Source organism: Dermacentor albipictus, chromosome 2 (assembly GCF_038994185.2).
Source record: "Dermacentor albipictus isolate Rhodes 1998 colony chromosome 2, USDA_Dalb.pri_finalv2, whole genome shotgun sequence".
NCBI classification, from domain to species: domain Eukaryota; kingdom Metazoa; phylum Arthropoda; class Arachnida; order Ixodida; family Ixodidae; genus Dermacentor; species Dermacentor albipictus.
The window spans coordinates 51,343,727-51,370,264 of NC_091822.1; the positions used below are offsets into that span (position 1 = coordinate 51,343,727).

General features: G+C 47.0%; 1 protein-coding gene across 2 annotated transcripts in view; it reads right to left on the minus strand.

Moving 5' to 3' along the window:
- Positions 1-246: 246 nt before the first annotated feature.
- Positions 247-26,538, minus strand: part of LOC135904321 (uncharacterized) — a 107,700-nt gene continuing 81,408 nt past the window's right edge. For both annotated transcript variants that reach the window (XM_065434945.1, XM_065434944.1), the window contains 4 exons: positions 25,594-25,915; positions 23,007-23,330; positions 11,662-11,856; positions 247-516 (listed from right to left, as the gene is read on the minus strand). In XM_065434945.1, the coding sequence (XP_065291017.1) occupies positions 337-516; positions 11,662-11,856; positions 23,007-23,330; positions 25,594-25,915 (1,021 nt within the window). In that variant the 3' untranslated portion in view covers positions 247-336. The remainder of the gene's footprint in view (positions 517-11,661; positions 11,857-23,006; positions 23,331-25,593; positions 25,916-26,538) is intronic.

Below are 26,538 nucleotides of genomic sequence, written 5' to 3' on the forward strand. Positions count from 1 at the left end.
TTACCTCTTCGCGGTTTCTTTTCTTCGTGGCAAAGAAGTGTCACAATACAAGTTCTTGGCATTCCTACGTCAACTTTGGAAGGACGTTGTAGTCGTTCAGAAAGTCTATCCGGAAACTATATTATATTCTCGGCACAAAATTATATTTCGTGACTAATTTGTTAAAGGAAAATAGCTAATAAAAGCATTGGTATTATTATTGTAATGTGTCTAGGTAAGGAAGCGCAACTTTCAGGCAACTAAGGCGATCATACATTTATTTAGAGCTTATGTTTGATAAGAAAGTAGTGACTATTTCGTGGCAGGCTGGTCCAAGGTCCAGCATCGCTGGGGTGGTCAATAGGAGGAAACAGCCAGTTCTTCAATGATGGGCGACATATGCGTGCCGTTGCTGCAGCTTCCATCAAAGTCGTCCAAGTCGATGTCGTACGCCATTACAGGCGCAATGCCCATGCCCTCATCGTAGGATCTTTTTATGCGCTCCCTGACTGCAGAGGGGGTAAGCAGGGTCGCAATCTGAGGAAAGAACAAAACGAGAGCACTGTGTGGGAAGAAACACTTTGGCTAGTGTTTAAAGTACTAGGAACATGACAATTCCGACTGTTCATTTTTAGCTTTGGACAAGTTGATCAACCTTCAGACCTCAGAAAAATTACTGCTAAGCCTAACAGCATCAGAAAAAAAGTACCAGGAATATACTTTCTACAAAACGGACGCCGGATTCACAAACATTTTTCTTCAAAACAGCCGTTTTCTATTGGCCGGACGTCTTTGATACTACGTGTGTGCGATACTACGTGTGGCGAACATCTGCTCCAACGAACAGATTTAATTAGGGCTGGACGATTAGTCAAAATTTCAAATACGAATCCAATACTCCACACTAACTATTCCTAACTGTAGTCGAAAAGAAACTATTCGGCGTTTTCGAATATGGGAAGCTAACGCAATATTTACCATCAAACGACGTCTGAAGTCTGGTTAGTGTTCTCTGCCGACCAAACAAATTATCGCAAATTACATGAAGCCCGTGAGCAATACAAGTTTTCGAAGCAATGCAGAACGAAAATGGGTAATGGTCCTAATTGAAGGTCTATTTGTCGGTTTTGTGGCGGAAGCCGTCACGCAATGTGTTACTTTTGGTTGTATTGTGTCGCAGTTTCGCTCTACCACATATGTTCCCTTGTAATAATTGTAACGAGTCTCTTAACGCACAGCGTTCTTTGTAAACTTCAGTCCAACATCAAGAAAGGGGCTGACAGATGGAATAGCACACTGTGGTATAAAGTTTATAAAAAGGGATAAGGTGCCTCAGAAAGGCTGGCCAACGTTTCGATAGGCGGACTTTCGCCTTTGACGAAGATATGTCCTCTTATCGAGACGTTGGCCAGCCTTTCCTAGGCACCTTATCCCTGTTTAGATACTTTGTGAACTTCAGGTGTTTTCAATCTATCTATCTATCTATCTATCTATCTATCTATCTATCTATCTATCTATCTATCTATCTATCTATCTATCTATCTATCTATCTATCTATCTATCTATCTATCTATCTATCTATCTATCTATCTGTGTCTATATAGCCTCATCAACTCGCCTATATGTCTGCCTTGCTCGTACTTCAGGATGCCATGGCGGTCACTTCTGCAACTGGATATATATCACAATAGCCACGGGGCGCCATGACATACGTGCATACATAACATAGCTGAAATATCACGACATAAATTCCATGACATATTTGTCATGGCATGTACGTGATAACCTAAATTGTATGAATTATATGATGCCGTCGTGCTCATTTGTTCAACTCAATATTGTTAAGTGGAACTTTTTTCACGGTGTAAAAACAAGGGGTACCGAGCAATGGCCAACATGGAAGCCAGCCATCATGCAGCAAGACACGTGGTCATCCTCAGATCAGCCAGAGGACGCTTATGGGTACGTAAATTTTAATTTAATTATGGGGTTCAACGTGCCAAAACCACTTTCTGATTATGAGGCATGCCGTAGTGGAGGACTCCAGAAATTTCGACCACCTGGGGTTCTTTAACGTGCACGTCAATCTAAGTACGCGGGTGTTTTCGCATTTTGCCCCCACCGAAATGCGGCCGCGGTGGCCGGGATTCGATCCCACGACCTCGTGCTCAGCAGCCTAAGACCATAGCCACTGAGCAAGCACGACGGGTTATGGGTACGTCCAACTAAATCCAAGTGTCCTCATCATCTTTTTGAACAGCACGTAGCAATAGTCCCCGGCGGCATAAGCGCCGGCCCGGCGCCGTTAAGCATCCACATCAGAGGAAGAGCGGTGATGCTTACATCTCGAAACATGGACGACATCGGTGGTCAACGGAATATGTGATGCGGTGGAACTGGCGCACACAATCTCGTACGTGACGTATGCGGTATGGGCCCGCGTAGCAAGGAAGGAGCTTTTGAGCAAAACACGCACGTTGGGCGGGGGTCCAAAGTAGCACTAGTGCCACGTTGAGCAAAACGTTCGTCTCGTAGTCGTTGGTCATGAAGACACTTCTGGTTATTTTAGGAAGGAGCAAGTCTACAACGGGCTATCTGTCACGCGTAATCAACGGCATTGCGCGCCCATTTACTAGTCGAAGTTGCAGGAAAAGGAAGAAATGTATCCAAGGGTAAAGTTGCTTCGCCTCCGAACAAAAGGTAAAAGGGAGATTATCTAGCAGTGTCGTCGCGGGATAAATTATACGCGAGCGTCACGCAAAGCAATGCGAGGTCCCAATCACGGTGGAGAGCCGACACGTAATTTGAAAGCATGCCTCTTAAGGTCCAATTCAAGTGCTCGGTGAGGCCGTTCGCGCTGGTATGGAATGAGGGGCTGAACTTGTGCTGCGTCTTGTGCCTCTGTTAGTCAGCAATTGGCGTGGGGCACCGTGTGCTACAATTATGTCACGAAGGAGAAAGTCGGTCACGTCTGTAGCATCATCATCATCAGCCTGGTTGCGCCCACTGCAGGGCAAAGGCCTCTCCCATGCTTCTCCAACAACCCCGGTCATGTACTAATTGTGGCCATGCCGTGCCTGCAAACTTCTTAATCTCATCCGCCCACCTAACTTTCTGCCGCCCCCTGCTACGCTTCCCTTCCCTTGGGATCCAGTCCGTAACCCTTAATGACCATCGGTTATCTTCCCTCCTCATTACATGTCCTGCCCATGCCCATTTCTTTTTCTTGATTTCAACTAAGATGTCATTAACTCGCGTTTGTTCCCTCACCCAATCTGCTCTTTTCTTATCCCTTAACGTTACACCTATCATTCTTCTTTCCATAGCTCGTTGTGTCGTCCTCAATTTGAGTAGAACCCTTTTCGTAAGCCTCCAGGTTTCTGCCCCGTAGGTGAGTACTGGTAAGACACAGCTATTATATACTTTTCTCTTGAGGGATAATGGCAACCTGCTGTTCATGATTTGGGAATGCCTGCCAAACGCACCCCAGCCCATTCTTATTCTTCTGATTATTTCCGTCTCATGATCCGGATCCGCCGTCACTACCTGCCCTAAGTAGATGTATTCCCTTACGACTTCCAGTGCCTCTCTGCCTATTGTAAATTGCTGTTCTCTCCTGAGACTGTTAAGCATTACTTTAGTTTTCTGCAGATTAATTTTTAGACCCACTCTTCTGCTTTGCCTCTCCAGATCAGTGAGCATGAATTGCAATTGGTCCCCTGAGTTACTAAGCAAGGCAATATCATCAGCGAATCGCAAGTTACTAAGGTATTCTCCATTAACTTTTATCCCCAATTCTTCCCAATCCAGGTCTCTGAATACCTCCTTTAAACACGCTGTGAATAGCATTGGAGATATCGTATCTCCCTGCCTGACGCCTTTCTCTATTGGGATTTTGTTGCTTGCTTTATGGAGGACTACGTGGCTGTGGAGCCGCTATAGATATCTTCCAGTATTTTTACATATGGCTCATCTACACCCTGATTCCGTAATGCCTCCATGACTGCTGAGGTTTCGACTGAATCAAATGCTTTCTCGTAATCAATGAAAGCTATATATAAGGGTTGGTTATATTCTGCACATTTCTCTATCACTTGATTGATAGTGTGAATATGGTCTATTGTTGAGTAGCCTTTACGGAATCCTGCCTGGTCCTTTGGTTGACAGAAGTCTAAGGTGTTCCTGATTCTATTTGCAATTACCTTAGTAAATACTTTGTAGGCAACGGACAGTAAGCTGATCGGTCTCTAATTTTTCAGGTCTTTGGCGTCCCCTTTCTTATGGATTAGGATTATGTTCGCGTTCTTCCATGATTCCGGTACGCTCGAGGTCATGAGGCATTGCGTATACAGGGTGGCCAGTTTCTCTAGAACAATCTGTCCACCATCCTTCAACAAATCTGCTGTTACCTGATCCTCCCCAGCTGCCTTCCCCCTTTGCATATCTCCTAAGGCTTTCTTTACTTCCGGCGTTACCTTCGGGATTTCGAATTCCTCTAGACTATTTTCTCTTCCATTATCGTCGTGGGTGCCACTGGTACTGTATAAATCTCTATAGAACTCCTCAGCCACTTGAACTATCTCATCCATATTAGTAATGATATTGCCGGCTTTGTCTCTTAACGCATACATCTGATTCTTGCCAATTCCTAGTTTCTTCTTCACTGTTTTTAGGCTTCCTCCGTTCCTGAGAGCATGTTCAATTCTGTCCATATTATACTTCCTTATGTCAGCTGTCTTACGCTTGTTGATTAACTTCGAAAGTTCTGCCAGTTCTATTCTAGCTGTAGGGTTAGATGCTTTCATACATTGGCGTTTCTTGATCAGATCTTTCGTCTCCTGCGATAGTTTGCTGGTATCCTGCCTAACGGAGTTACCACCGACTTCCATTGCACACGCCTTAATGATGCCCACAAGATTGTTGTTCATTGCTTCAACACTAAGGTCCTCTTCCTGAGTTAAAGCTGAATACCTGTTCTGTAGCTTGATCTGGAATTCCTCTATTTTCCCTCTTACCGCTAACTCATTAATCGGCTTCTTATGTACCAGTTTCTTCCGTTCCCTCCTCAGGTCTAGGCTAATTCGAGTTCTTACCATCCTGTGGTCACTGCAGCGTACCTTGCCGAGCACGTCCACATCTTGTATGATGCCAGGGTTAGCGCAGAGTATGAAGTCTATTTCATTTCTAGTCTCGCCGTTCGGGCTCCTCCACGTCCACTTTCGGCTATCCCGCTTGCGGAAGAAGGTATTCATTATCCTCATATTATTCTGTTCCGCAAACTCTACTAATAACTCTCCTCTGCTATTCCTAGTGCCTATGCTATATTCGCCCACTGCCTTGTCTCCAGCCTGCTTCTTGCCTACCTTGGCATTAAAGTCGCCCATTAGTATAGTGTATTTAGTTTTCACTCTACCCATCGCCGATTCCACGTCTTCATAGAAGCTTTCGACTTCCTGGTCATCATGATTGGATGTAGGGGCGTAGACCTGTACAATGTTCATTTTGTACCTCTTATGAAGTTTCACAACAAACCTGCCACCCTCTCGTTAATGCTATAGAATTCCTGTATGTTACCAGCTATATTCTTATTAACCAGGAATCCGACTCCCAGTTCTCTTCTCTCCGCTAAGCCCCGGTAGCACAGGACGTGCCCGCTATTTAGCACTGTATATGCCTCTTTTGGCCTCCTAACTTCACTGAGCCCTATTATATCCCATTTACTGCCCTCTGTCTGTAGCATAGCTGGTCGCCAACGCTCGTGTGCTTGCGTACAGCGTCGCGCAATCGGTAGCGACGGCAACGTATTCGTTTCCTGAAGCAGATGTAGGAAAAGGTGCGAGAAGGTCCAAACCGACACCAAACAATGGCTCAGACGGGATGACAACGGGCTAAGGTTACCCAACAGTAAGCGAAGACGCCGTTGGAGCTCGCAGGCGCCAACATAACGCTGTACTGTACGGGCTAGGCCAAGCCAGTGAAGCGACGGCGCACGCTCTCATGTGTCCGAGTTACAGGAAGGCAGCCAGCGCTTGGAGCGTCATGAAACTGACGCTCTGTCTTTTATGTGTCTACATCCCGCCTTGTCCCGCGTCGCGGAAAATACAAAGTGGACGCCACCATAGATTCCGAGAGTCCTCGCTCAGAACGATAATCTCCGGGATTGCGACTTGTGGGACGCGCTCAGTTGGCTTTGCCGGTGTGAACATCAGTTGCCTTCGGTCGCTTTTTGGTCGCGAGTCGCAAATGATCACGCGACCTCCTCAAGTCGCCGGTGTGAATGAGCCATTAAGCAAATGGCTCAAGGGGGAAAACGCAAACGAGGGAGTCATTGGCGGAAGAGTCAGTCAACCACAGGGTAGCGAGAAGAACAATTCGTGTCATTGTGCAGGGTCCCTGCGTTCTATACGACCATGTAGGTGTACTCTTGCAGGCGCAGTGCCCATTGTGGGAGTCTGCCTGCAGGATCTTTCAAAGAGGCGAGACAACAGAGAGCATAGTGGTCGGTAACTTGTGTGAACGGTGGGCCGAACAGACAAGGGTGAAATCTTGGAACTCCCCATACAAGAGTGGGGCACTCACGTTCTCTAATTAAGTAATTTCCCTCCGATGCAGACAGCAGCCTGCTGGCATAAGCGATGGCGCAGTTCGCTCCACGTTGACGTTGGGCCAATACAGCGCCTGTCCAGTAAACACTCGAGTAAGTGCGGACTTAGGTATCATCTGATGGGTCGCACTGGGCCAAAATGAGAGGCCTATCGAGGAGTATGTTTAACTCAGATAAAGCCACGGCTAGTGCTGGACCCCAGGTAAAAGGTGCATCTTGCTTAAGAATATCTGTGAGCGGTTTCGCTATCACCGAAAATTGCTTCTCAAACAAGCGAAAATGCGAGCAGATCCCCGCAAAGATGTGAGCATCTTTGGCAGACTTGAGCACGGCAAAGTCTTTCACGGCTCGAATTTTTGCTGAGCCAACTGTATAGCTGCAGCGTCCACATTATGGCTAAGGATCGTAATTGCGCGACGGCCAGAACGGCGCTTAGATGAATTGAAGTGAAACTTGGCACGGCGGAACAAGAGAAGGATCGCTGAGGCGCTTTGGGGTTGTGTAATACGTAAGCGACACTAGGTAGGACATTACGCTGACCGAAAGGCACAACCTTGAAATGGTGAAGCCCGTCAGGAGTTATAAAAGCCGTTTTCTCTCGGCCCATTTCGTCGACAGCAGTTTGCAAATATCCAGTTCGAAGGTCGAGAGAAGAGAAGTAGGCGGCACCATACAGACGCTCAAGGGCATCAATTCATGGTAACGGATAAGCGTTTTACTTCGTAACGTTGTTGAGGTACCGATATTCCACACAAGAACGCCACGATCCATGCTTCTGTTTTACTAAAACAACGGGGAATGCCCACGGAATGGAAGATGGTTCGATAATGTCTTCCGCAAGAGCCTTGTTGACTTCCTGGTGGAGAGACGCTTCGCTCAGGTGCAGACATTCGGGAGAGGCGCCGTCGAACGGGAATGGTATCGCCTGTGTATGTGCGATGAGCGATAACGGGCGTCTGGCCCAAAGGCCGACTACCGAAGTCGAAAATATCTCGGTGCGACTCTAGAATGCATCTAAGGGCTTCAGCGTGCTCAGGCGGAAGGTGATTGGTTATCATGCTGCGAATTTCGCGGCTACTACAAGTTATCAACGTCGGAGTGCCCTTCGCTAGGCATGTAGCATCCAGTGCAATAGCTTCTAGCTGAATTTCTTGCAGGGGGGTAAATGTAGACTACGGAAAGCCGATGGGGAAGGATTGCTTGATGAAGCCAAAATCCACAAGTGGAAGGCAAGTTCTGCTAGCCGTAATACTCCGGACCGTGTCGGCTGCAGCGATACCGTGCGTGAACAGGACGTCACGTAGTAGTCGCCATCCGGAACAGCTGGCGAACAATCCGACATACGTCACGGTCTTAGATGGTAGGCGAACAACGTAAAAAATGCCCGTGAAGGGAAAGATTTTGAGGGTTTACTGGCAAGTCATTGCCGGACTTACAAGGACTGTTCGCGAACCTTCAAAACACATCCGTTATGAAAAGGAGTAGAAGACGTGTTACCCGGCAGATCCGAGGATTTGAACGGATCTCTATTCATGGGGACGCATGTATCAGCATGGCCTCCATCACGCCTGCAGAAAAAGAGCAGGCATATTTATGCATGCACAGATGTTAACCCCTGGCTCGGACAGCACATGTATATTTGCGTGAACCATTCACAGTCATGCTCTTAGAAGTTCAGCGCTCGTCCGTGTCGTCCTATCTCTGTCCGTGCTTTTCTTTTTAGCGCTGCCGCCTTTTCAAAAGTTAGTATAGCTTCACGAACTCGAGGACTGCTGGTTTGATGTAGCAAAGAAGGTGAGAAAGAAAAAAAAGGCATCTTCAACTGCTCTCCCACAAATATTTATAAACGTAGGCAGTAAAAAGCGCCAATATTTTCTAAACTAGTAATTTCATTCAAAGGTCATAGCATAGATAGCGATAGCAGGTACATGCGCACGAACTCCTGCGATGGTGTTCAATCTGTATGCGGGTGCGACATGCTTGCGCGACGCATCATTGGAACAGAAGGGAACAGCGCCTCGGCAGCTACTAGGCTTCTCAAAACGCAGGCGTTGCTGAGGAGAGCTGCCATGGGCGTCCCAGCTGTCACGTCGGCGTTAGTCAGCGCCCAGTCTGAATATTAGGTGACTTCAGCTTGAGATGTACTATCTGTTCCACTCACATCTGTACATGCACGCATATACTCCGCAGGAACGCTCACGTGCTGACCGTGTCAATGCGCACAGCGATCACGCCAACAGCGAAAGGTTGCTGGCTCCACGCCAAAGCTATAGGCAGGTTGCGAACGTAGTTCCCGCGCTTACTAGGGCGCCCCTCGCGGCGGCGAGCGCGGAACCGGCAGGATACGACCGGCCCGCTTGCGTTCGGAAAGCCTGTATGTGCACTGTTTCGCGCGTAGCTGTTGCCTTTTCTGAGCAATGCCGATGTGCAAACCGAGCTGTTAAGTAGTGGGCTGCAACAGCACGTACACCAACTCACGAGGAACAAAGTTTTACAGGTTTCCAAGCCGACCGTATGAAGCAGAACGGCGTCAACACTGGATAGCGCTCGTCCGACGGCATAAGCTGTTTTATGTTCCGGCGTTATGCCAAGTGCGTTATAACGCTGAATTCTTTGCTTTTACAGCAATTATGGCAGCAACGGGACACCTACAGTCAGTGGCGTAGCTAGGTCGTCTGGCACCCGGGGCCCATAGGTCTTCTGTCCCCTCCCCCGGGTTTATTGGAAGGCGAGGATATCAACAATTTCCGTGTGTCTCCAGACGTATATGACACCCCCCCCCCCTTGCTACGCCACTGCCTGCAGTGCGTACGAGGATATGCATCAAACAAAGTAGTTTGTTCCTACACTGTACCGCAGTAAAGCCGTGGAACTCTTTCCCAATCCTCTCCCATTCAAACAGCGCTAGGGCTTGCTGAGAGATTTGAGGAGGGGTTGCAGCCAGCTGAGCTGGCATACACTCTTCTGCGCCCAGCATAACAACGAAGGTGCAGATGAGATCACCAAAATTTTTGACAACGTGGTTTCTTGGAACCTCCTTTGCACGTACTGAAAAATCGCAACATAAAAGTAACGCACTTCCAGTAACTTTGGCGAAAATATTTTCGCAGCGTAGTCTAACACAACTGGTAAGTTAATCCCTTCTTTTTTGTGTTTGGGGAGAGCAACGTTAGAATACCTCTGGTAGGTCTTACGAGTCGTTCGTACGCCCCACGTTCTTGGATGAGATGTTTTGGACTCGTATTTGCCGTCCTGTATGTACAGGGAAACTACCGCGGCGTCCTTGCACTTCCCTGCGATGCCAGCACGGCCATCGCAGCTCCCCGCTAGGATTTGTCTGCTGTCGCCGATCTTCAAGAATCAATTTTGCCTACAATTTCATGCGTCCACACCGTAGATAACGAAGTAAATTACACTGAGCTTCACGCATCTCGCTGGTGCATTATTTTTTGTTTGCGGAATAAACCTAGCAGTCACTTCCGATCAGTGCGAGTTCAACACTTCCCTCACGTCGTAGACGTGCCCCACTTCAAATAGACGACTTCCTTTCTCTAAACTCTTTTCACGAAAAAAGCGATGAAGATCTTGCGATTCCCCGAAACCCGGTTAAAATTAATATCGGCACGCTGTTTCGCGCCATCGCTACCGTTTGACAGGACGCCAAACACGCAGTGCGGGCTGCTGACGCCGAGAGTAATCCTACCACATTCGCGCAACTATTCGTCAGATGGCGCTAGGGGTCGGAAAGACAGGGTGCCGCCTAGCACTTGCAACGTGCCCATAGCGCACTCGAACTAAGCCGACTGAGCCGAACGTAACGGCACGTCCACTTTGCTGCCTCGTTTTGCAGACCTCTCTCCGTACTGGGGATGACACGAGCCCAGTGCTGGCAGCAGCGTCGGCGTGAATGCGCTAAGAGCATCCATATAGATATTACCGTCAAAAAAAAAGTTGAAACTGAAATTCGTGGCATCGGGAATGAATAAAATGACTGATATATCTGTGCCTATCAGAGCCACTGCGCACTTGTTTGTTAGCACAAAACTGAACTATTAAAATAGTAGTCAATTATTTTTTTCACCTAATACGACAATATTATTTTTTTCCTATTCCTTACGGCGCTATTGTAAGTGATGGCGACCCGAGGCTGGGGGTTGCTGACAGCGAAGCTCCGGGGCGAAAATACTTGCCGCCTCTTCTCGCAGACTACGATGACGAAAATTTCGCCCTGACGCACATCATCGAAATTCAGCGTGCCCACTGTCAGCGGGCACTTGTGGTGAGACACGAAGTAAAAGGTCACTGCGCATGATGGGTCACTCAGGCAGGCGCCAGTTACATCAATGTGCCTCTCCACTCCACTATGTCCTGCGCCTGCAACCACGTTGCCCGTGCACGTTCCAAGTAACGGTGCGGCACGGCGAGAGGAAGAGGTTCGCGTTTCCATGTTGCTCGTTTATGCGCTAATTTCTCAACTTTGAAGCATTACTCGAGCGGCAACATTTCACGCAGCGGCCTTCCGTGAATTTTAGTTTTCTTCTACCAGGCAGAATCCTGGAAAAAGTGGAGAAACTGAAATGGTTTTGTGCATGCCCGATCCCAGTGACCTAATCAGATAACTGTGGCGCTGCGATTACTTGCGAGGTAGCTTAGAAGAAGCGATCGAGGCTTCAGAACCGAGCTCCCGGCGTTTCGCGAGTGTTGTAGATTTAGGAACGGGGCTCTGCAATTCCGGCTGTGCCCACTCTGATGTGACCGATGCAATGTGGACGCGCACTCAAATGCTTGTAAATGCTATGTATATAAAGTCTCGTTGTTTCTATGTGCATAGCGGTTACGGTATCCCACCAGCGAGGGTAAGAACTAACAAAGGTAGCGGTAAAGGCCGTAGGTAAAGAGGACAGTTTTGTCGCCCAAGTAAGGTGACAATGTCGGCTATACGAAGCAGTTAGGGGAAGAGAAACATTGGTCATATCTACACTGTTTCGCTTATGTACGAATGTGTTCGCGTTGTTCAGATGCTACAAGTATGCTATATTTAGTACCTAGTTCAGGATAAAGCTTCGGCTGCTACTTACGCGAAAAGTGACGTTGTCGTCGGTTTGCGACGTGAAGAAGCATTCATCCTCGGTGCCGAAATAACGAGGCGCCTGCTGGCACACTGCAGCCATGTGCGTCTTCCCCAGCTGCAGTGTATAATTCTCCCACCTCGATGGTCCGGACGAGCGCACCCACATGCTGTCCTCCTCCGCGGTGAACGTTTCTGGAGCCACCTTAACGTTAAAAACAGCAAAATATTCCGGTTAGGCTACTACCAACGTTTATTAACAACAATTTCACGCGTCACCTAACGTCACCGAATGCATACACGGCGGAGGGTAGAATCCTTTACTCACAAGTGGAAAAACTATTCTCTTGAGTTTGCATTTTTGGTTGCAGACGGCCTGCGGCATGCCGTGAGTGTGGTGGCACAATACTGCAGCCCGCTTGCATCTCTATTTGGTGGTTTCTGTCTGGATTGCATTGCATCGCCTGGTTGTGCACATTAGCATTCATTTGTCGCTCGATGCAGGAGGCGTGAGTGTACCGTTGTCGCCACTCGACTAGGGTGATAAAACTCTCTGTGGTAAAAATATAAAGTGTCCGATAATAATGAAAGCATGAAAGAAAGAAAGGTTCTTAAAGGGACACTAAAGTGAAAAGTGATTTCTTCTGCATCAGTAAATCACCGTTCTACAACACCAAAAACACCACTCTTGCAACGATAAGACGTTTGGTAAGCCAGAAAAAGCGCAAGAACGAAATGCGGGTGGCGACGCCTACTTGAGTTCCCGCACCTGGGGGCTGTGACGTCTTGGATTTTGATGGCATCTTCTTGGGCCTGCTAATTATATATAGCGGTACAGATTGACTACATTGTGTTCTAAAGGAACCAAATAATCAACCTGCCAAGTTTCGGGAACCTTTATTCAGCCAACGCGGCCCAAATGCGAAAACAAACTTTGGAATCCCTGACGTCACGCTGACGTACCGGCGCTGGCGTTTCGGCGCGAAATTCAAATACTGATACTTGGACCTTCATTTTCTCATCTAATATTCAAACTACTTTCTTGAAATGACTGCCTGCAGGTTCCTCAAACAATGCTTTATTAGTTTAAACTGATTTATTGTTTCCCTTTAGTGTCCCTTTAAAACGGTTTTCTCTGAAAAAAATGACAACGTTAGAAATATATTAGCTAATGATGCACATTGAAGTAAAGAGGACTGCAGTCGAGACTCGGGCGTTACACCTCATTCGGTTTCAAAAGATAGCCTGCTGTTCGCTGCATGTACGGGGGCCATGGGTACAGCGAGCCTAAGTAAGCATGGCTAGGCGGGCTCCGCATCGACTTGCAGGGTAAGCTAAATAAATTTTGTCACCATATTTTTTGCACAGGAAACAGCTAGTGCAGGAAGCTTTCGTGGAGAAATAGAAGAAGCATAACCGATAAAGTACACTCTTCGGGCGCACTTGAAAGTGCCTTTAACAGTGCACACGTGAGAACACGGGACCCGGAAATTGTTAACTAGCCCGTAGACATTTATGTTCGGTGGCCGTATAATATAGCGCACCTACGAACAGGGACACACGAGAACACGAAACAAAGCGTTTTGCGTCTTCATGTGCTTCGCTTGCTGCGTACGGTGTGCCTGCACGTGACTGGTGCGAAATCTTACCAAGGCTTTTCTGCTGGCCAGGGACTGCAACGAAAGCGTGCTCGTAGACCATCATAAACTCTACCAGCAAGCCAGTTTCGCCACACAATATGTCACATACACTGATTTACGGTATGAAAAAACAAGGATATTCTAATCCTTCCCGCGGAAACAGTATGTGAATTTGTAATGCAAGATGCATCATAACTTATTACAGTGGAAGTCTTACAAATGTCTTACAATTCAATCCCTGTGGTCTAACTTATATTCTATTTTATAATAATCAAGTTCTGGGGCATTGCGATCAAAAACCACGATATGATTGTGAAGCACGCCGTAGTGGGGGACACCAGATATTTTTCGACCACCTGGAGTCCACCTATCAATGACTGTCAATGGTAATGCGTTTAGCGATGAATCAACAAAGCCCCACAACGTATTGCGACCTTCAAAACGAGTTATGTACGAGACTTGCAGTGCAGAAGCACTGCTCTTTCTCGGTTGCCTGAGAACGCTCGGCGCCATCTAGCACTGCCGCCACGAAGCCTGCGCGTGGCTTTCGAGATGGATGATGCACCGTTGCGTGCGAGCGCTTGCAAACGCGTCATCCTGGGCTGATTTCTCGGCAGCGCCGACAGATGGCGCAGCGTGTCCAGAAAGAGGCACGAGCTGGGTGCCTCGTGAAGCCTGGTTCACATGCTGCGACTGGAGCGTGAAAAATCTGCACTGTCGAACGCGTAGTCAGACGATATTTTCAGGGCTCATTTCACACTCTTGCGATTCCAAGAATACGGCCGGTGAACTTCCCAGGGTTGCTTGCTGCCAGGTGCTCCGGCAGAAGGCGCACAATTTGCCGTATGTAATAAAGAAATAAACTGACCGTTATGATAATGGGAGCCTGTCTTTAATAAGATCAAATAATACGTGTGTTCTGTTATTTAAGAACGCTTTGAAGTCTGAATTCGTAGTGGAGTGCGCAACAGCAGTTCCTAATGTTCAGTGCATGGAGACACGGCGGATGCTCACAGCTGCTGGTAGCTTGTCGTTCAGCGCTGTGTGTTGTCTCATGTGCCTTCTACGTCCGTGTCGTTCTCCGTGCGCTACAATAAATTACAAGATGGCCTATGAACAAGCCAGTATAGCCATCTTCACCGCATATGCAATAATGGCTACAGTGAAGTCCTGGTGTCAGCGCAGTCAGACCCTCGTGCAACCCTTGCTTAGCGTCAGCTTCTGAACAAATGATGAGTGTATATCGCTCGTGATTGCGCATAAGTGGTGCCTGCTCCTAACCATATTATTGCACAAACTGCAGTAGCATCTCCCCCTGATAGAAACCGCAAGAGAACTGGGTGTGATTACTGAATGCGGAATAGAACTCCTCTTGAGAGCTCCAGTTCTAGCGCTAGCCTGGTCCGTGCATCGCGACACGTGTACTTTAAATATCTCTAGAAGTCATTTTTTGCATATTTTAGAATGTGTTAAAACCAAAACCACAATTTTGGGGGAGCTGCCGTCCCTTGTGTATGTAGCAGTATAGCATTCTCGCAGACAGACGAGTCGTAACCACAATTTTGGGGGAGCTGCCGTCCGTTGTGTACGTAGCAGTATAGCATTCTCGCAGACAGACGAGTCGTGTAATTTTTCGTTCTGGGTATCGAGATGTCACCATAATACAAACGTACAAAGGAGTCTAAATAAATATACTGCAGTTCTTTTTTACGTAATACATACTGAATTCCAAAGACCAAGTAATGGGGGCGCAGTTCGTATTGCCGCTGCGTAGCCCCACGGCAAACATGAAATACTTTCTGAGGAGTACATTTGTTTGTTTAAAGGGCCCCTCACCAGGTCTGGCCATTTTGAGCTGACAAGCGCAGAGCATACATTGCGCGATAACGATCGTGTCTGCATAGTATCACATCGCTACGCGCCGCGGGAAGATCTGAAATTTCAAACCGAAGGACGTTTTTCCTTCTCCTCGCGGCCGCCGCGCTCCAAGCCGGACGGTGACGTAGTCATGCCCCTGCGCCCACGTAGTCGTGTCCGCAGTGTGACGTCACTCGTGGTTACACATGACTTCGAGAATTGTTCAAGACAACATCTGTCATCTGTGCGATCTGTTGCATGAATTGACGCATTGGAGTTTAGAGAATTAATAGAAGGCACAAACGGAATGTCTGCGTGTTTTTTGTTTTGCTTCATATATAAGCTTGAGAGATGTACTTCCGCGTCGTCTGCTTGTGCCAACGGTCGTGCGGTCACGAGTGCGGGTACCGAAGCAATGCCATTTTCTACCGTGTTCCAGCGCGTGATCACCCTCTGCCATCCAATTGCTATACCTCAGTATTCGTGTAGCAGTCAAATATACCGCTAGTCATGTTTCCTTGTGCACAGCGCGTAAAATCGTGCTCTGCGCGAACGAGACAACAGCTCGCGCGCGACGCCGTCGGCGGAAGTGCGTAGCGCCGTAAAAAAAGCGATAAGAAAAAAAAATGAAGGCAGGGCCTGTTACGTATGCGTCACGCGATCCTCGAGGTCCGGTATGTGAGAATGCAGGGGAAGCATTTCGCTTGCATAGGCGAGACAGGGCCAGTGCAGAGAGCGCTTGATGGGCAGTAGAACCCGCCTGCTGAAATCAGTGGTTCTCGGCACTGAAATATTTCTATCTCGGCAATTAAGGAGCCGATTTGATAAATGGTTGCGGCAGAACGCTGCCTAAAGGACACGTAGCAACTTCCAGCGTATATCCAAAATTCGCTAGGGGGCCTGGTGAGGGGCCGTTTTAATAACAAAATAGAGCGCTAGAATTTTGTATTCGTAGTGGCGAACGTAAAGTAGAAAGATATCTGAACTCTCGGCCAGTTACGCTGACATGCGTGTGATTCTACTTTCTTTAGCACATTACCCTAAATTGGGGCTGAAAACCCCAGATTACCGAAAACTGATGCATCTGAAAGAAATACTATGGTTCCTTCACTGAAAACAAACGCACGTCCATCAATATGCTACGCTCGTAGTGTACACTGAACGACAAATTTAGCGGCACGCGAGATCCGAGTAAAAAAAAGGTACTCGCGCAGCCTCACAACGCAGCCTAGTATTCGCTTCTACAGACTCTACTACCGTATGTGGACAACATTGCGAAGTTCGGTTTTACTGATTACTCTTACAGGCTGCTAGGAAATTGGACGTTTTCTGAGATCCCGAGGTCCGTTAACTTTTGTTGTTGACTATACTTAACCTGTAACTAGATCAGCGTTACAGCACGCTAATAGATGAATGTAGTTTTCATTAATCTAATTCATATATCTTGTTTTTAAACTAATTCAATTGACCAAAATAAGAAAGTGCATTGAAGCCTCAAGGAACAGTGTAATCTGATACTCCCGAACGGATTGTATTAGCAAAATATTATACCTGATTGAATGCCTGCATTAACCAAATGCCCCAACGGGCGCGACAGATTTCTTTTCTTACTGTTGTAAAGGCGCTTGAATGTCGACAGCGTACTACATGTTGTTCTCAGGAAAAGTGCTTAGCACGAGCAATATCTCTGAACTTTTATGCGAGCTTTCTTCATGAGCAACAATAGAATAAAACTGTTTGCTTTTACATGTTCCAGAATCCAAACCTAGCTTTCTTGTAATTATTATTTATTTATCTATTTTTGAGGTTTTGTGGAGATCACAAGAAAACGTTAAGATACACATAATAAAAGTGTGCCTTAGTACTGGTAGCGATTTAATGCACTTGCGTACATTGGTCGAATGGCCCTCGGTGGATTATGCTAGCGTCCGTAGGTGCTACCTCGCGGTAACTGCAAGGTGACATGTGCATTTCTCCTGTGGCCCATGAACCGGCCAAGTCACCTGACTATATGATCTCATTGCAGTGCCGGCCTGTGCTTTTTCTTTCTTTTTTTTGCGAAAGGCGACAGCCAACTCTGCCGAAGTTCGATTCCGCAATATAATTAGGATTCATATGCATCCTATTGTGCACATGCGTTTGTATCATGTTTAGGTTGTTCTACTTGGAATGATCTAAGTGTTCCTGTTATATTGCACCACAGTCGACTTTTCAACTTTTAGTTGAAATGTACGGAATGTGGCCACTCTGTAATGGCGAAGATAGGCAGCCCTATAGAGAAAACGTATGACGCACATATAAATGACTTGTAGTAATTAATGGATATGAGGCGAACCTTTCATGAAACAGTTGGTCAAATTCTATAAAACTTACCGCGATGTGTACAATTGCGCTTATTTTCATTCGATGCAACGCACAGTCCTATGCAATGTTTGCTTAAGCACGCAATGTACACGTAGGTCGGTGAACTCACTCAAGAGTAGGCTCACTAACACTGGGAGCGACCAGGGAGGCTGAGTTTGACTCAGCCTTGCTGAGTTTAATTTTGGTGAATGCCAGTCGGAGCAAGCACGGCTGAATATAATTTTGGTTGAGTCGGAGTTTAGCGTGAGCTAGGCTAAACAGAATTTTGAGTAATCTACACACACACCTTTAATGGTATGCGTCTGCAGTATTTAATGCATTGCACACACCTACCATTTGTGTGCTATCGTTAAATACTGAATCATGCAGCTTGATTGGAATACATAGGAGTCAGTATTATGCACGCATTGCAATGGCACTCACACACTGATAATATATGTTCCAAGGCAAACCAAAAGCTATACTTAAAAAAAAAACTGGAATGTGCTACACGGGACATGAAATTAACAGCCTACAAAACCTTTGTACGACCAGTCTTGGAGTACGGTTGTGTTGTATGGTCCCCTCATCAGAAAGTCCTGAAGGCAAAAAGAGAAAGAACACAAAGACTGGCAGTCCGGTTCATGTGCGCTAAATACCGACGCACGGAGTTCGTTACAGCCGTGTTCAAATATTGTGAACTAGAGCCTCCGGAGGAACGCAGACGTAATCATAGGCTAAAGTTTCTTTTCAAGATCATTAGTGGGCGAACAAAAATAAACAAGGATCTATGTCTACAACCTCCAACAAGGAGATGCGATCGTCTAAACAATAGCAGAGCTATCCTACCTTGTTTAACACGTACTGATGCTTTTCGTTTCTCCTTTTTTTCTGACACGATTGAAATGTGGGACAGATTGCCTAATGCAGTTGTGAGCAACGAGGGGTCTGCCGAGTTTGAAAATGTGTTAGATACTTTCTTTTGCGAGGATGTATACTAAATTTTGATACGAGCATTTTGGCTGACTTTTCTTTGTAAAACTACTGTTCTTTGCTCCTTGTTTTTTTTTTTCTCATTGTACTGTTAACAACCAACAGCGTCAGTGAATTTGTATGTTAAATAGAATGAAAATTATGTATCATGTATTCACAACACACCTCCCCCCTGTAATGACCCAAAGAACAGGGTTCACAGTATCAAATAAATAAATAAATAAATAAACAAGTAAATAAATAACTGAATAAAATGACAACACGGAATAAATCAGCAAGCACCTGCTGCTCACAATATCGTAAAAAGCTTCAGATTACAAATGCCATGCTGTCTTGGCATATCGTGCAATTTCCATGATGCTTTAATAATAACGGCAGTAATAACAAGACATGGTTATGTCAGTTTATGCAGCACTTTAATAGCAAACTAATGAGCAGCATTGCTCTTCACTTGTGACACGTGGCTTACGGCTCGTTATATGTCTGCACACTTGATTAGCTGTGGACTTACGAGAATTCACTGCACTGGAGTAAGCGAAATATGCACTTATGTTTTAAAGTGAGAACCATAGAGGCGCAGTAAGAACATACAGCGCGTAACGTGTTGAATGCAAATTGGTTTTCGTGCACGAAAAAACTGACATATATGAACAGAAAGATAAAACGGCTTAAAGGATGCTTATTATGCATTAAGGCTTCGAAAACAAATTGACAATGCTGTTCTTTGCAAGTGAAAATATCAAAAATACGCTACTGCGTAAAGTTTATTGCGGTATGTAGTTTGCACACTCGATGGCTAACTTCATAAGCCATCGCGTCTTGCTGCAGAAGTAGCGGCACCTTGAAGTTAGACGCCTAATTCGCCTGGAAAAACACATACAAAATCCGGCAGGAACTGTCACTAAATGGTCGCGCGTCGTTGAAACACCGGGTGCTGCGCTGTCATGTCATGTCCCCTTGATACCGCAATGTGACCCTAGTTGCACATTCTTTTGAATTTCTCCGTCCGTAAAAGCATACCGCGGTACAACTGGTGCGTTTTCGTATGTCGCGAGTAGTTTGTGGGCAACAATCTAGAAAACTGGGAGGATATTCGAGGCCGATGTCTGCTCGTGAGGTAGTCGTAGTATCGTAGTATTTACAGCTCGCAGCGCGCGCGAATAACCGAATGGCATGCAGCGGTACTTACTATAAACGATCCAAGCCATAGCAACAAAACGTCACTTGATTAGCAACGTAGCGCGTCTACGAACGCATAGAAATCACAGAACCGAATCGGATCTACGAGTTTTCATCTGTCCTTTTCGCATGTCGGTGCTGACAGTACATACCGTTTGCGCAGTCGATGTCTAGACTTAGTTAGTTGCCCTGTTCAGGATATGTTGAGCGATAAATGCCACTTCCCAAAAGAAACCACGAAAAAGGAAATGCTCTCGTGACTGAGCTCAGTTTCAACGAAAAATCTTAACGGTCGCTGCTATCGATGCGAGCAAGGGCGCTATTCTGGACATTCCGCCATTTTCTTCGGTGCGTGACGTAGGCGCGACGCAAACAAAATGGCGCTGGTGGCCCAGTTTTGCTTACGTAACGTGACGCCAACTTGACGTTTCGCCTAAGAAACTGCAATGAAGACACTGAATGTAGCGTTATCGGTAAAGCAAAACAGTTTTCCTCCGCAGTAAAAATAAAGGAGCTATCTCAAAGCGTATGATTGTTCCGTCGAAAACGCATCGCGCTTCCGTCGTCTGCTGCGTACAAGCCGTCGTCTGTTTCAATAGCTAGGATGCGTGTCCCCGGGAAATTCAATGAGTCATCGCATGTTGGCGCCAACGCGCTTGTTTTCTTGCTTGAGACAACATACGCGACCTACCAGTGGTGATGCGCGCACGTTCTAGGCCACGTTATCGCTATTTCGTGAAAAGTAAGTGACTCAGCCCGACTCGGCTGGCTGAGAAACGGCCGAATATCACCGATAGCGTTGCGGGCGCCAGAGATAACCACTAGCGCGACGCAAGCGCCGGCGCTGCCATCTCTTGTTCATTTCGCTGGTTACTCGCACCGCGGGAGGAAACTTCAAGGCGCCGCCTTGCGTACATTTCTTTTTATAAATTAGAAAGAGGCCGTTGTCATAACGTCTGATTGTGCGAAAAGGCATTAATCTCGATTACAATACAAATGCAGCAGTGAAAAGTGGACAACATTGCTGAAAGTTTGCTATGTTCAACCAATATTATTTTGTATAAACGCGTTCTTTAAAAAAATGATTGCCCCAAACACAAATGGCAACACCACCCGAGAGCGATGTAAATACTATGAGCACGCGTTATGAACAAAAGATTTTCGTGCCGCCAAACGATGGGGAAAATGTGGCGATACGCATTCCTCTCGGCTGCCATTGCATATGGCTGCTCATTAGCATAATTCGCGCGGCTCGTCGCAGCAAAAATTATGGCGGAAAATCTCAGCAATGGCGGCCCAGAGCAACGTCACGCATCGTCAAAATGACGATTACGAAACAGCCCTTCCTGTGACGCTCCTCATGAGATATTCCTTCAGCCAATCAGCAAGCTGGCATGGCGCATATCTTGAATCGCCACCACATATTCGCGCAATCGCAGATGCATTGCACTGGCTTCTGCACACTACCGCTCACATTCTTTTTGAAGCACTAACATCACAATATATCTGCCAAGGACCAAAAAAATGTATTAGTCCATAACATCTGCAGCTCCACGTCACGTTTCGTCATCTTGATGAAAACGCAAAATGACTTTTCGCAAAACTTCCGTTTCCCGGCAAAAATTTCTAGGCACGTGAGCTCGCCACAGCCAATAAGAGAGTAAACATGGCGGATAATGGCGGCTGTGCAGCCGCCATGCGTGTCCAGAATAGCGCCCCAACAGCTTGGTCGTACGCGCTGTGGTTGCTTAGTGGCTATGGTGCTGGGCCGCTAAGCTCGAGGTCACGGGATCGAATCCCAGCCACGGCGGCCGCATCTCGATGGGGGCGAAAACACCCGTGTACTTAGATTTAGGTGCACGATAAAGAACCGCAGGCGGTCCAAATTTCCGGAGTGCGCGACTGCGGCGTGCCTCATATTTGGAAAGTGCTTTTGGCACGTAACACCCCATAATTTAACAGCGTCGTCACAGGAGGAGAGTCGGCGACCGCTACTGCGATTTGCGTCACATGCGACTCAAATCGCACTTCCAGTGCGATAAAAACTGCGTCATGTGAAACAGCGCTCCCGCGTTTCCCAGTGTTCGCACGCACCTCTGCGCCATGGATTTCGGAAGCCGTTCGTAAGCTTCGCGGTGGCGCGCAAGATGGCGCCGATTGTTCTAAGGGATGTGCGAAAAGACCAGTCACATTGCAGAGCGCGCCTCGTAGATATCTCGTTTTGTGGGGTCGCGTCGCGTTTTCTTTATATTAATTAAATGCTAAACGCATTACCGTAGACACTCATAGTAAGATAGGTTTTGTCGATTTTGTGGTGTTGAAACTAAAGTTTTTTTGATGGATTCAAGAAGAAATCTGAAGACACCTGAGTACTTCTAATGAGTTCTGAATGCGAACATTCATCCTGAACTGAGCTGTCCTTCGAGTTATGAACTCATTGCGGCCAAACGAGCGCGTTGAGATGCTTGGCCAACATCTCCTGGGCAGCACAGGACATGTGCACTTCTGTCCATGACTGCCATAAAATCTAACGCCGACACTCCCGAGTAAGCTGCCGTGATTTTGGCGTCACGCCTTCGTCACGCCGGCCTCCGCAACGGAAATTTCAGTCCAAGTAGGATGACGTCATAAAACAATACACATGCCTGCTATCTAATGGGTGCTGCTTTAGCCCAGTGGGTAGGACATTCAACCTCTGTGAGTGGGGCTGTGGGTTCGGAACTCACTACAGCCAACGCTTTGGATTACTTTACCTTTACTTTGGATTACTTTACCTTTGGATTTTATTCCGTTTTTCTACATATTTCAATTTGTTTGTAGAAATTACTGAGGCGCAGTTAGATTGCACGCGAGATGTTGCGAGGACAAGGAACGCAGGAATAACGCAGACTTCAGAAAGGTAGAGCGAGGGCGACTTACGCGTCGCGGCGAACCTACCGCAGCACCTGGCGCGGAAGCCAGCCCTGCTATCTTTCGCTTTTCACTGTTCTCTTTCGCCTGCCCTGCTCCAACGAGGCGCGCACATGACGTGGGGTCGCCGGCAGTAAGAATTTATGCGCCGTTTCGCCGCCACAGACGTCGGCTTTGTCGCTCAATGGGCCATTCGACGTTTTGGTACCAAGAATACTCGACAATAGTTGCACGTACTTAAGCAGTTTCCTGAGATAATTAACCGTAGTATCGGCGGCACTTGGCGGAGACGTGTAGGTGGAGTGTTGAGCGAGAGGCATTCTAGGTAGGGCCGGCATTCCTTACTCCAATGTTGGTAGTGGATCTGGGTTATTCAACATGACGATGGTAATGATCACAATGACGATGACCACGGTGTGTAGCGCATACTCACGGACATGCTGTACCCGAACTTGGGTCTCAAAGTCATGCTTATAGGCTCGATGACCTTGTTGAATATTCTGGCAGCGGTCGGGCGCTCCCCGCTGCAGGTGACAATGTCGGGTCTGACGAGTGTGTGTGTCTTCACAATCACGAACCGCACGAGGGTCGCCGTGTAACTGAGGTGGTATAACTGTATCCGGCTCTCGTCCGGTGGTACGCTGATCACGAGTGGTAGGTTGGCGTGGTGCATCTTCTCGATGATCTGCAAGAAGTCCCTTGCGGAACCACGGACACTACATCCGCCGCCCGGGTAGTTCCAGTCGAGGTGCACGCCCTGTTGGAAGCAATAACGGTTCTATTTTTCAGTGGTGATTACTTTGTAGCGTGCAGTGTGTAGCATTGCAAACGGCTTGAAAGTGGGGCTATAGTGCTGCCACCAAGGGTAGCGCCGGAGTTGCTTATTATCGTACACTTTCCGGTGTCTACACCACCCAAGGTCGTGAGGTTTTTACAACAGTTGCGCGCAAGACAGCAACTATCCAGTTTCGTGACAACTGTCCTGTTCGTTCTTTTATACCGGAAAGCCTACAATGCCATGCGGCTGCTACGACTGCAGCGGTTAGTATAGTTCCGTGCGCTTAGCGCTTTCCCTACAGTATTAGTTGCATTAAAGATAAGGGCGCACTAGGGTAGGGATGACACAAAACACACTACGCTATCTACAGGGTGCCCAAGCTAAGGTTAGCCAAGCTGCTGAGCAAAAACAAAATTATTTAAGAAAAAAACGGTGCACGGTACGATTTCAAGAGCTACTGTGTTCGCCCGGCAAACGTCTGGCGAGCGAACCCTATAGGATTTATAATTGCATCCGGCACCTTGTTTCTTGAATCTGTTTCTTTTTTCGATGAAGTTCTTGGTAAACGATAGCTGGGACTCAGTGCGTAAGCGACTCGCCAGCCCAGTAAGGAAAAGGGGTGAAAAATAAACAAGCAGACTGTCGCACTTAATCAAAAAAGAGAACAGTTGCAAAACTTGAGGGAGACTGATAGGACGACGCATGTAAAAGAATACAACGGCAATCGGCAAAAAAAAAGAACATCTCTAAACACGTGACAGAAGTGATGTAAACAACAAGATCACTCAACAAAAACAAAATGCATAGCAAGAACAGGCAAGCACACTGAATCACATACATGGGAGTAGGGATACATATCCTCTTTGTTGAAAGAAAGTTGAAGATGGTGCGCTCACGCATGACGTTCACCACAAGTGATGAACACCTAACAAATTTCGTGTGCCCGCTGCTCATGGTACTTCTTCACTAAACGTACAGTGGTCAGCGATTCAAACGCGACACGTGGAGCACGTGCCTGCCGGTGCACTATTCCGCAACTAGTGGGCGCTGAAGAGACCGAACTTGTGCATATTTTGTAACACACGTACGCAAAGCCCTTTGTGATACACTATGGCTCCATCCCCCCGCCAGCTCAATCACCAAGCGCCCACCGGTGGCGCAAAATATTGGAGGACGTTCAAGCTTCGCCTTTAAGAGTGAAACGCGATAGCATTCGAAGATCACTGACTGCTTCTCACACTTCCCGACGACTGCACCTTACGTAACCGTAACGTTTACCGCGAAACGCTACCGCCGAGCGCTATACACGCATGCGAGCTTTCGGGTAGAAACGCGGGCTCTAGCGTGGGTCGATCCCGGAGGTGGCGAAAAGCCCCGCAAGACAAATTTACATAATTTTCAGTCTTCTGTTATTGTTTCGCACTTTTGCTTTTTCATTCGGAGAAGATTTACCATAAAGGAGCGCGCTGTCGGCGTTGTGTTTTATGACGTTTGTTTGTGGGCTGTCATTCTCGAAAGTCCGAGTAAAAACTTGGCTAAGAATCTAAGACAAGGTATGAGCAACTATAGCGATAGAATGGTATGGAAGTGGAACCTGCATTTACTGCATGTCATATAGCAAGGCGTGGCATACACATATACCTAAACATATACGGGAACTTTCGGTCACGGGAACGCCAACACCAGATTTTCTGCAAAACGGGGCCCTTAACGCTGTCTGGTTAAATGTGCCGGCTGCCTTGCGGTTCGCGTATCGCGTTTGAATCGCTAAGCACTACATCATCAAACACTGGCGAACAACCACATGTAACCAGAATGGAGAGCGAAGGTGCTACTTTTTGCTCCTTTTTTTTCAAGCAGTCATGCTAGCGCAATGTGTAAGTTGCTCTAACGCGAGATGATTTCGATAATACCTGCCTCAACCTTTTTTTTTTTCTTTAGCGCCAAAATTAAAGTTTACGCACCTTGGGAAGCCTTATCGCAAATTGTCAATTCTTGAACATCTTAGTGCTCATCTTTAAGGTAATTTTCACTAATTTCTTAATTACGTTTCAGGGTTTCTGACGCGCGGTTCAAAGGGAGAACATATTCCAGTTGCTTGCGTTGTGGAAACATGGCGACCGCTGAGACGGTTCAAAACGTGTGAACTATAATTTCACCATTCCTTTCTTGCACCATGCTTCCGCCACACTTTGCTGTAGTTTACGCTTCAAGTTAAGCTGGCCGGAAAAATGTCACGCACCTCATTTTTCTTGTTAATCTGCCCTTTGACGTTCCTCACGAAACGATCTTGCGTGACGGAATTTTCGGCGACCAAGGACAAGTTCCGGCTGTCCTCTCGTCGTCCACCGATGGTCAAATACAAGCTCATTTCCACGTTGTCGTGCATTATTTGCTTCGTTTGCAGGGCGGTCCGGAAATCACGGCGATAGCGGTCGCCACTTGTGGGCCTCCAGATGATGTGGGCGTTATGAGCATCGACCGCGTATCCGCTGAGCACCAGCGACGAGCAGAAAGGCGTCGGCAGCAGCGAAATAAGGTAGGGTGCCTTGGCCCTCCCGTACCTGCGCCAGACGGCGCCCGGTTGATCGCGAAACGCCTTTGTATTGTTTCTTTATCCACTTATGTGTTGAGTTGCTGATACTGCAGGCCTATTCAGGTGAACATGACGAAGTGGGTTAAACAATGAGGGCATGAATTCACATATATTCTATCGCTTCTATGCACTTCAACAACCAAGCAAAGGTGGCAAAGTTCCAAGCAGTACGATACATATTGTTCGAATAAAAATGGCCTCCAGAAGATCATCAGTATGGTTTTACTGTAGTCAGTCCTGTTCGAGTGCCTAAAAGGGGTCCTGCAAATACTGTGGGACGAGACAATGATTCGCGCTTTAAATTATACCATAACAGGCAATTTGATCAAGCTAGTTCCTGCGAAGCTATGGGGGTAATAGCGCAAAGTTAACGGGGCCACAAACTATACTTGCATTTCTAAAAGTTTATTCAATAATCTCAATTCTATTTTTCATTGAGAACTGCGAGATTACGAGACAGACTTGCAGGTTTATGAGGTTGAGACTTGCAAGGCCATTCTCGAAGGGGGAAATCTCGCATCAGTTTATCGAGCTTCAGGGCACATGACCAATTCACGCTGAAATCGGTGACAAGATAGCTCTTAGTACGAA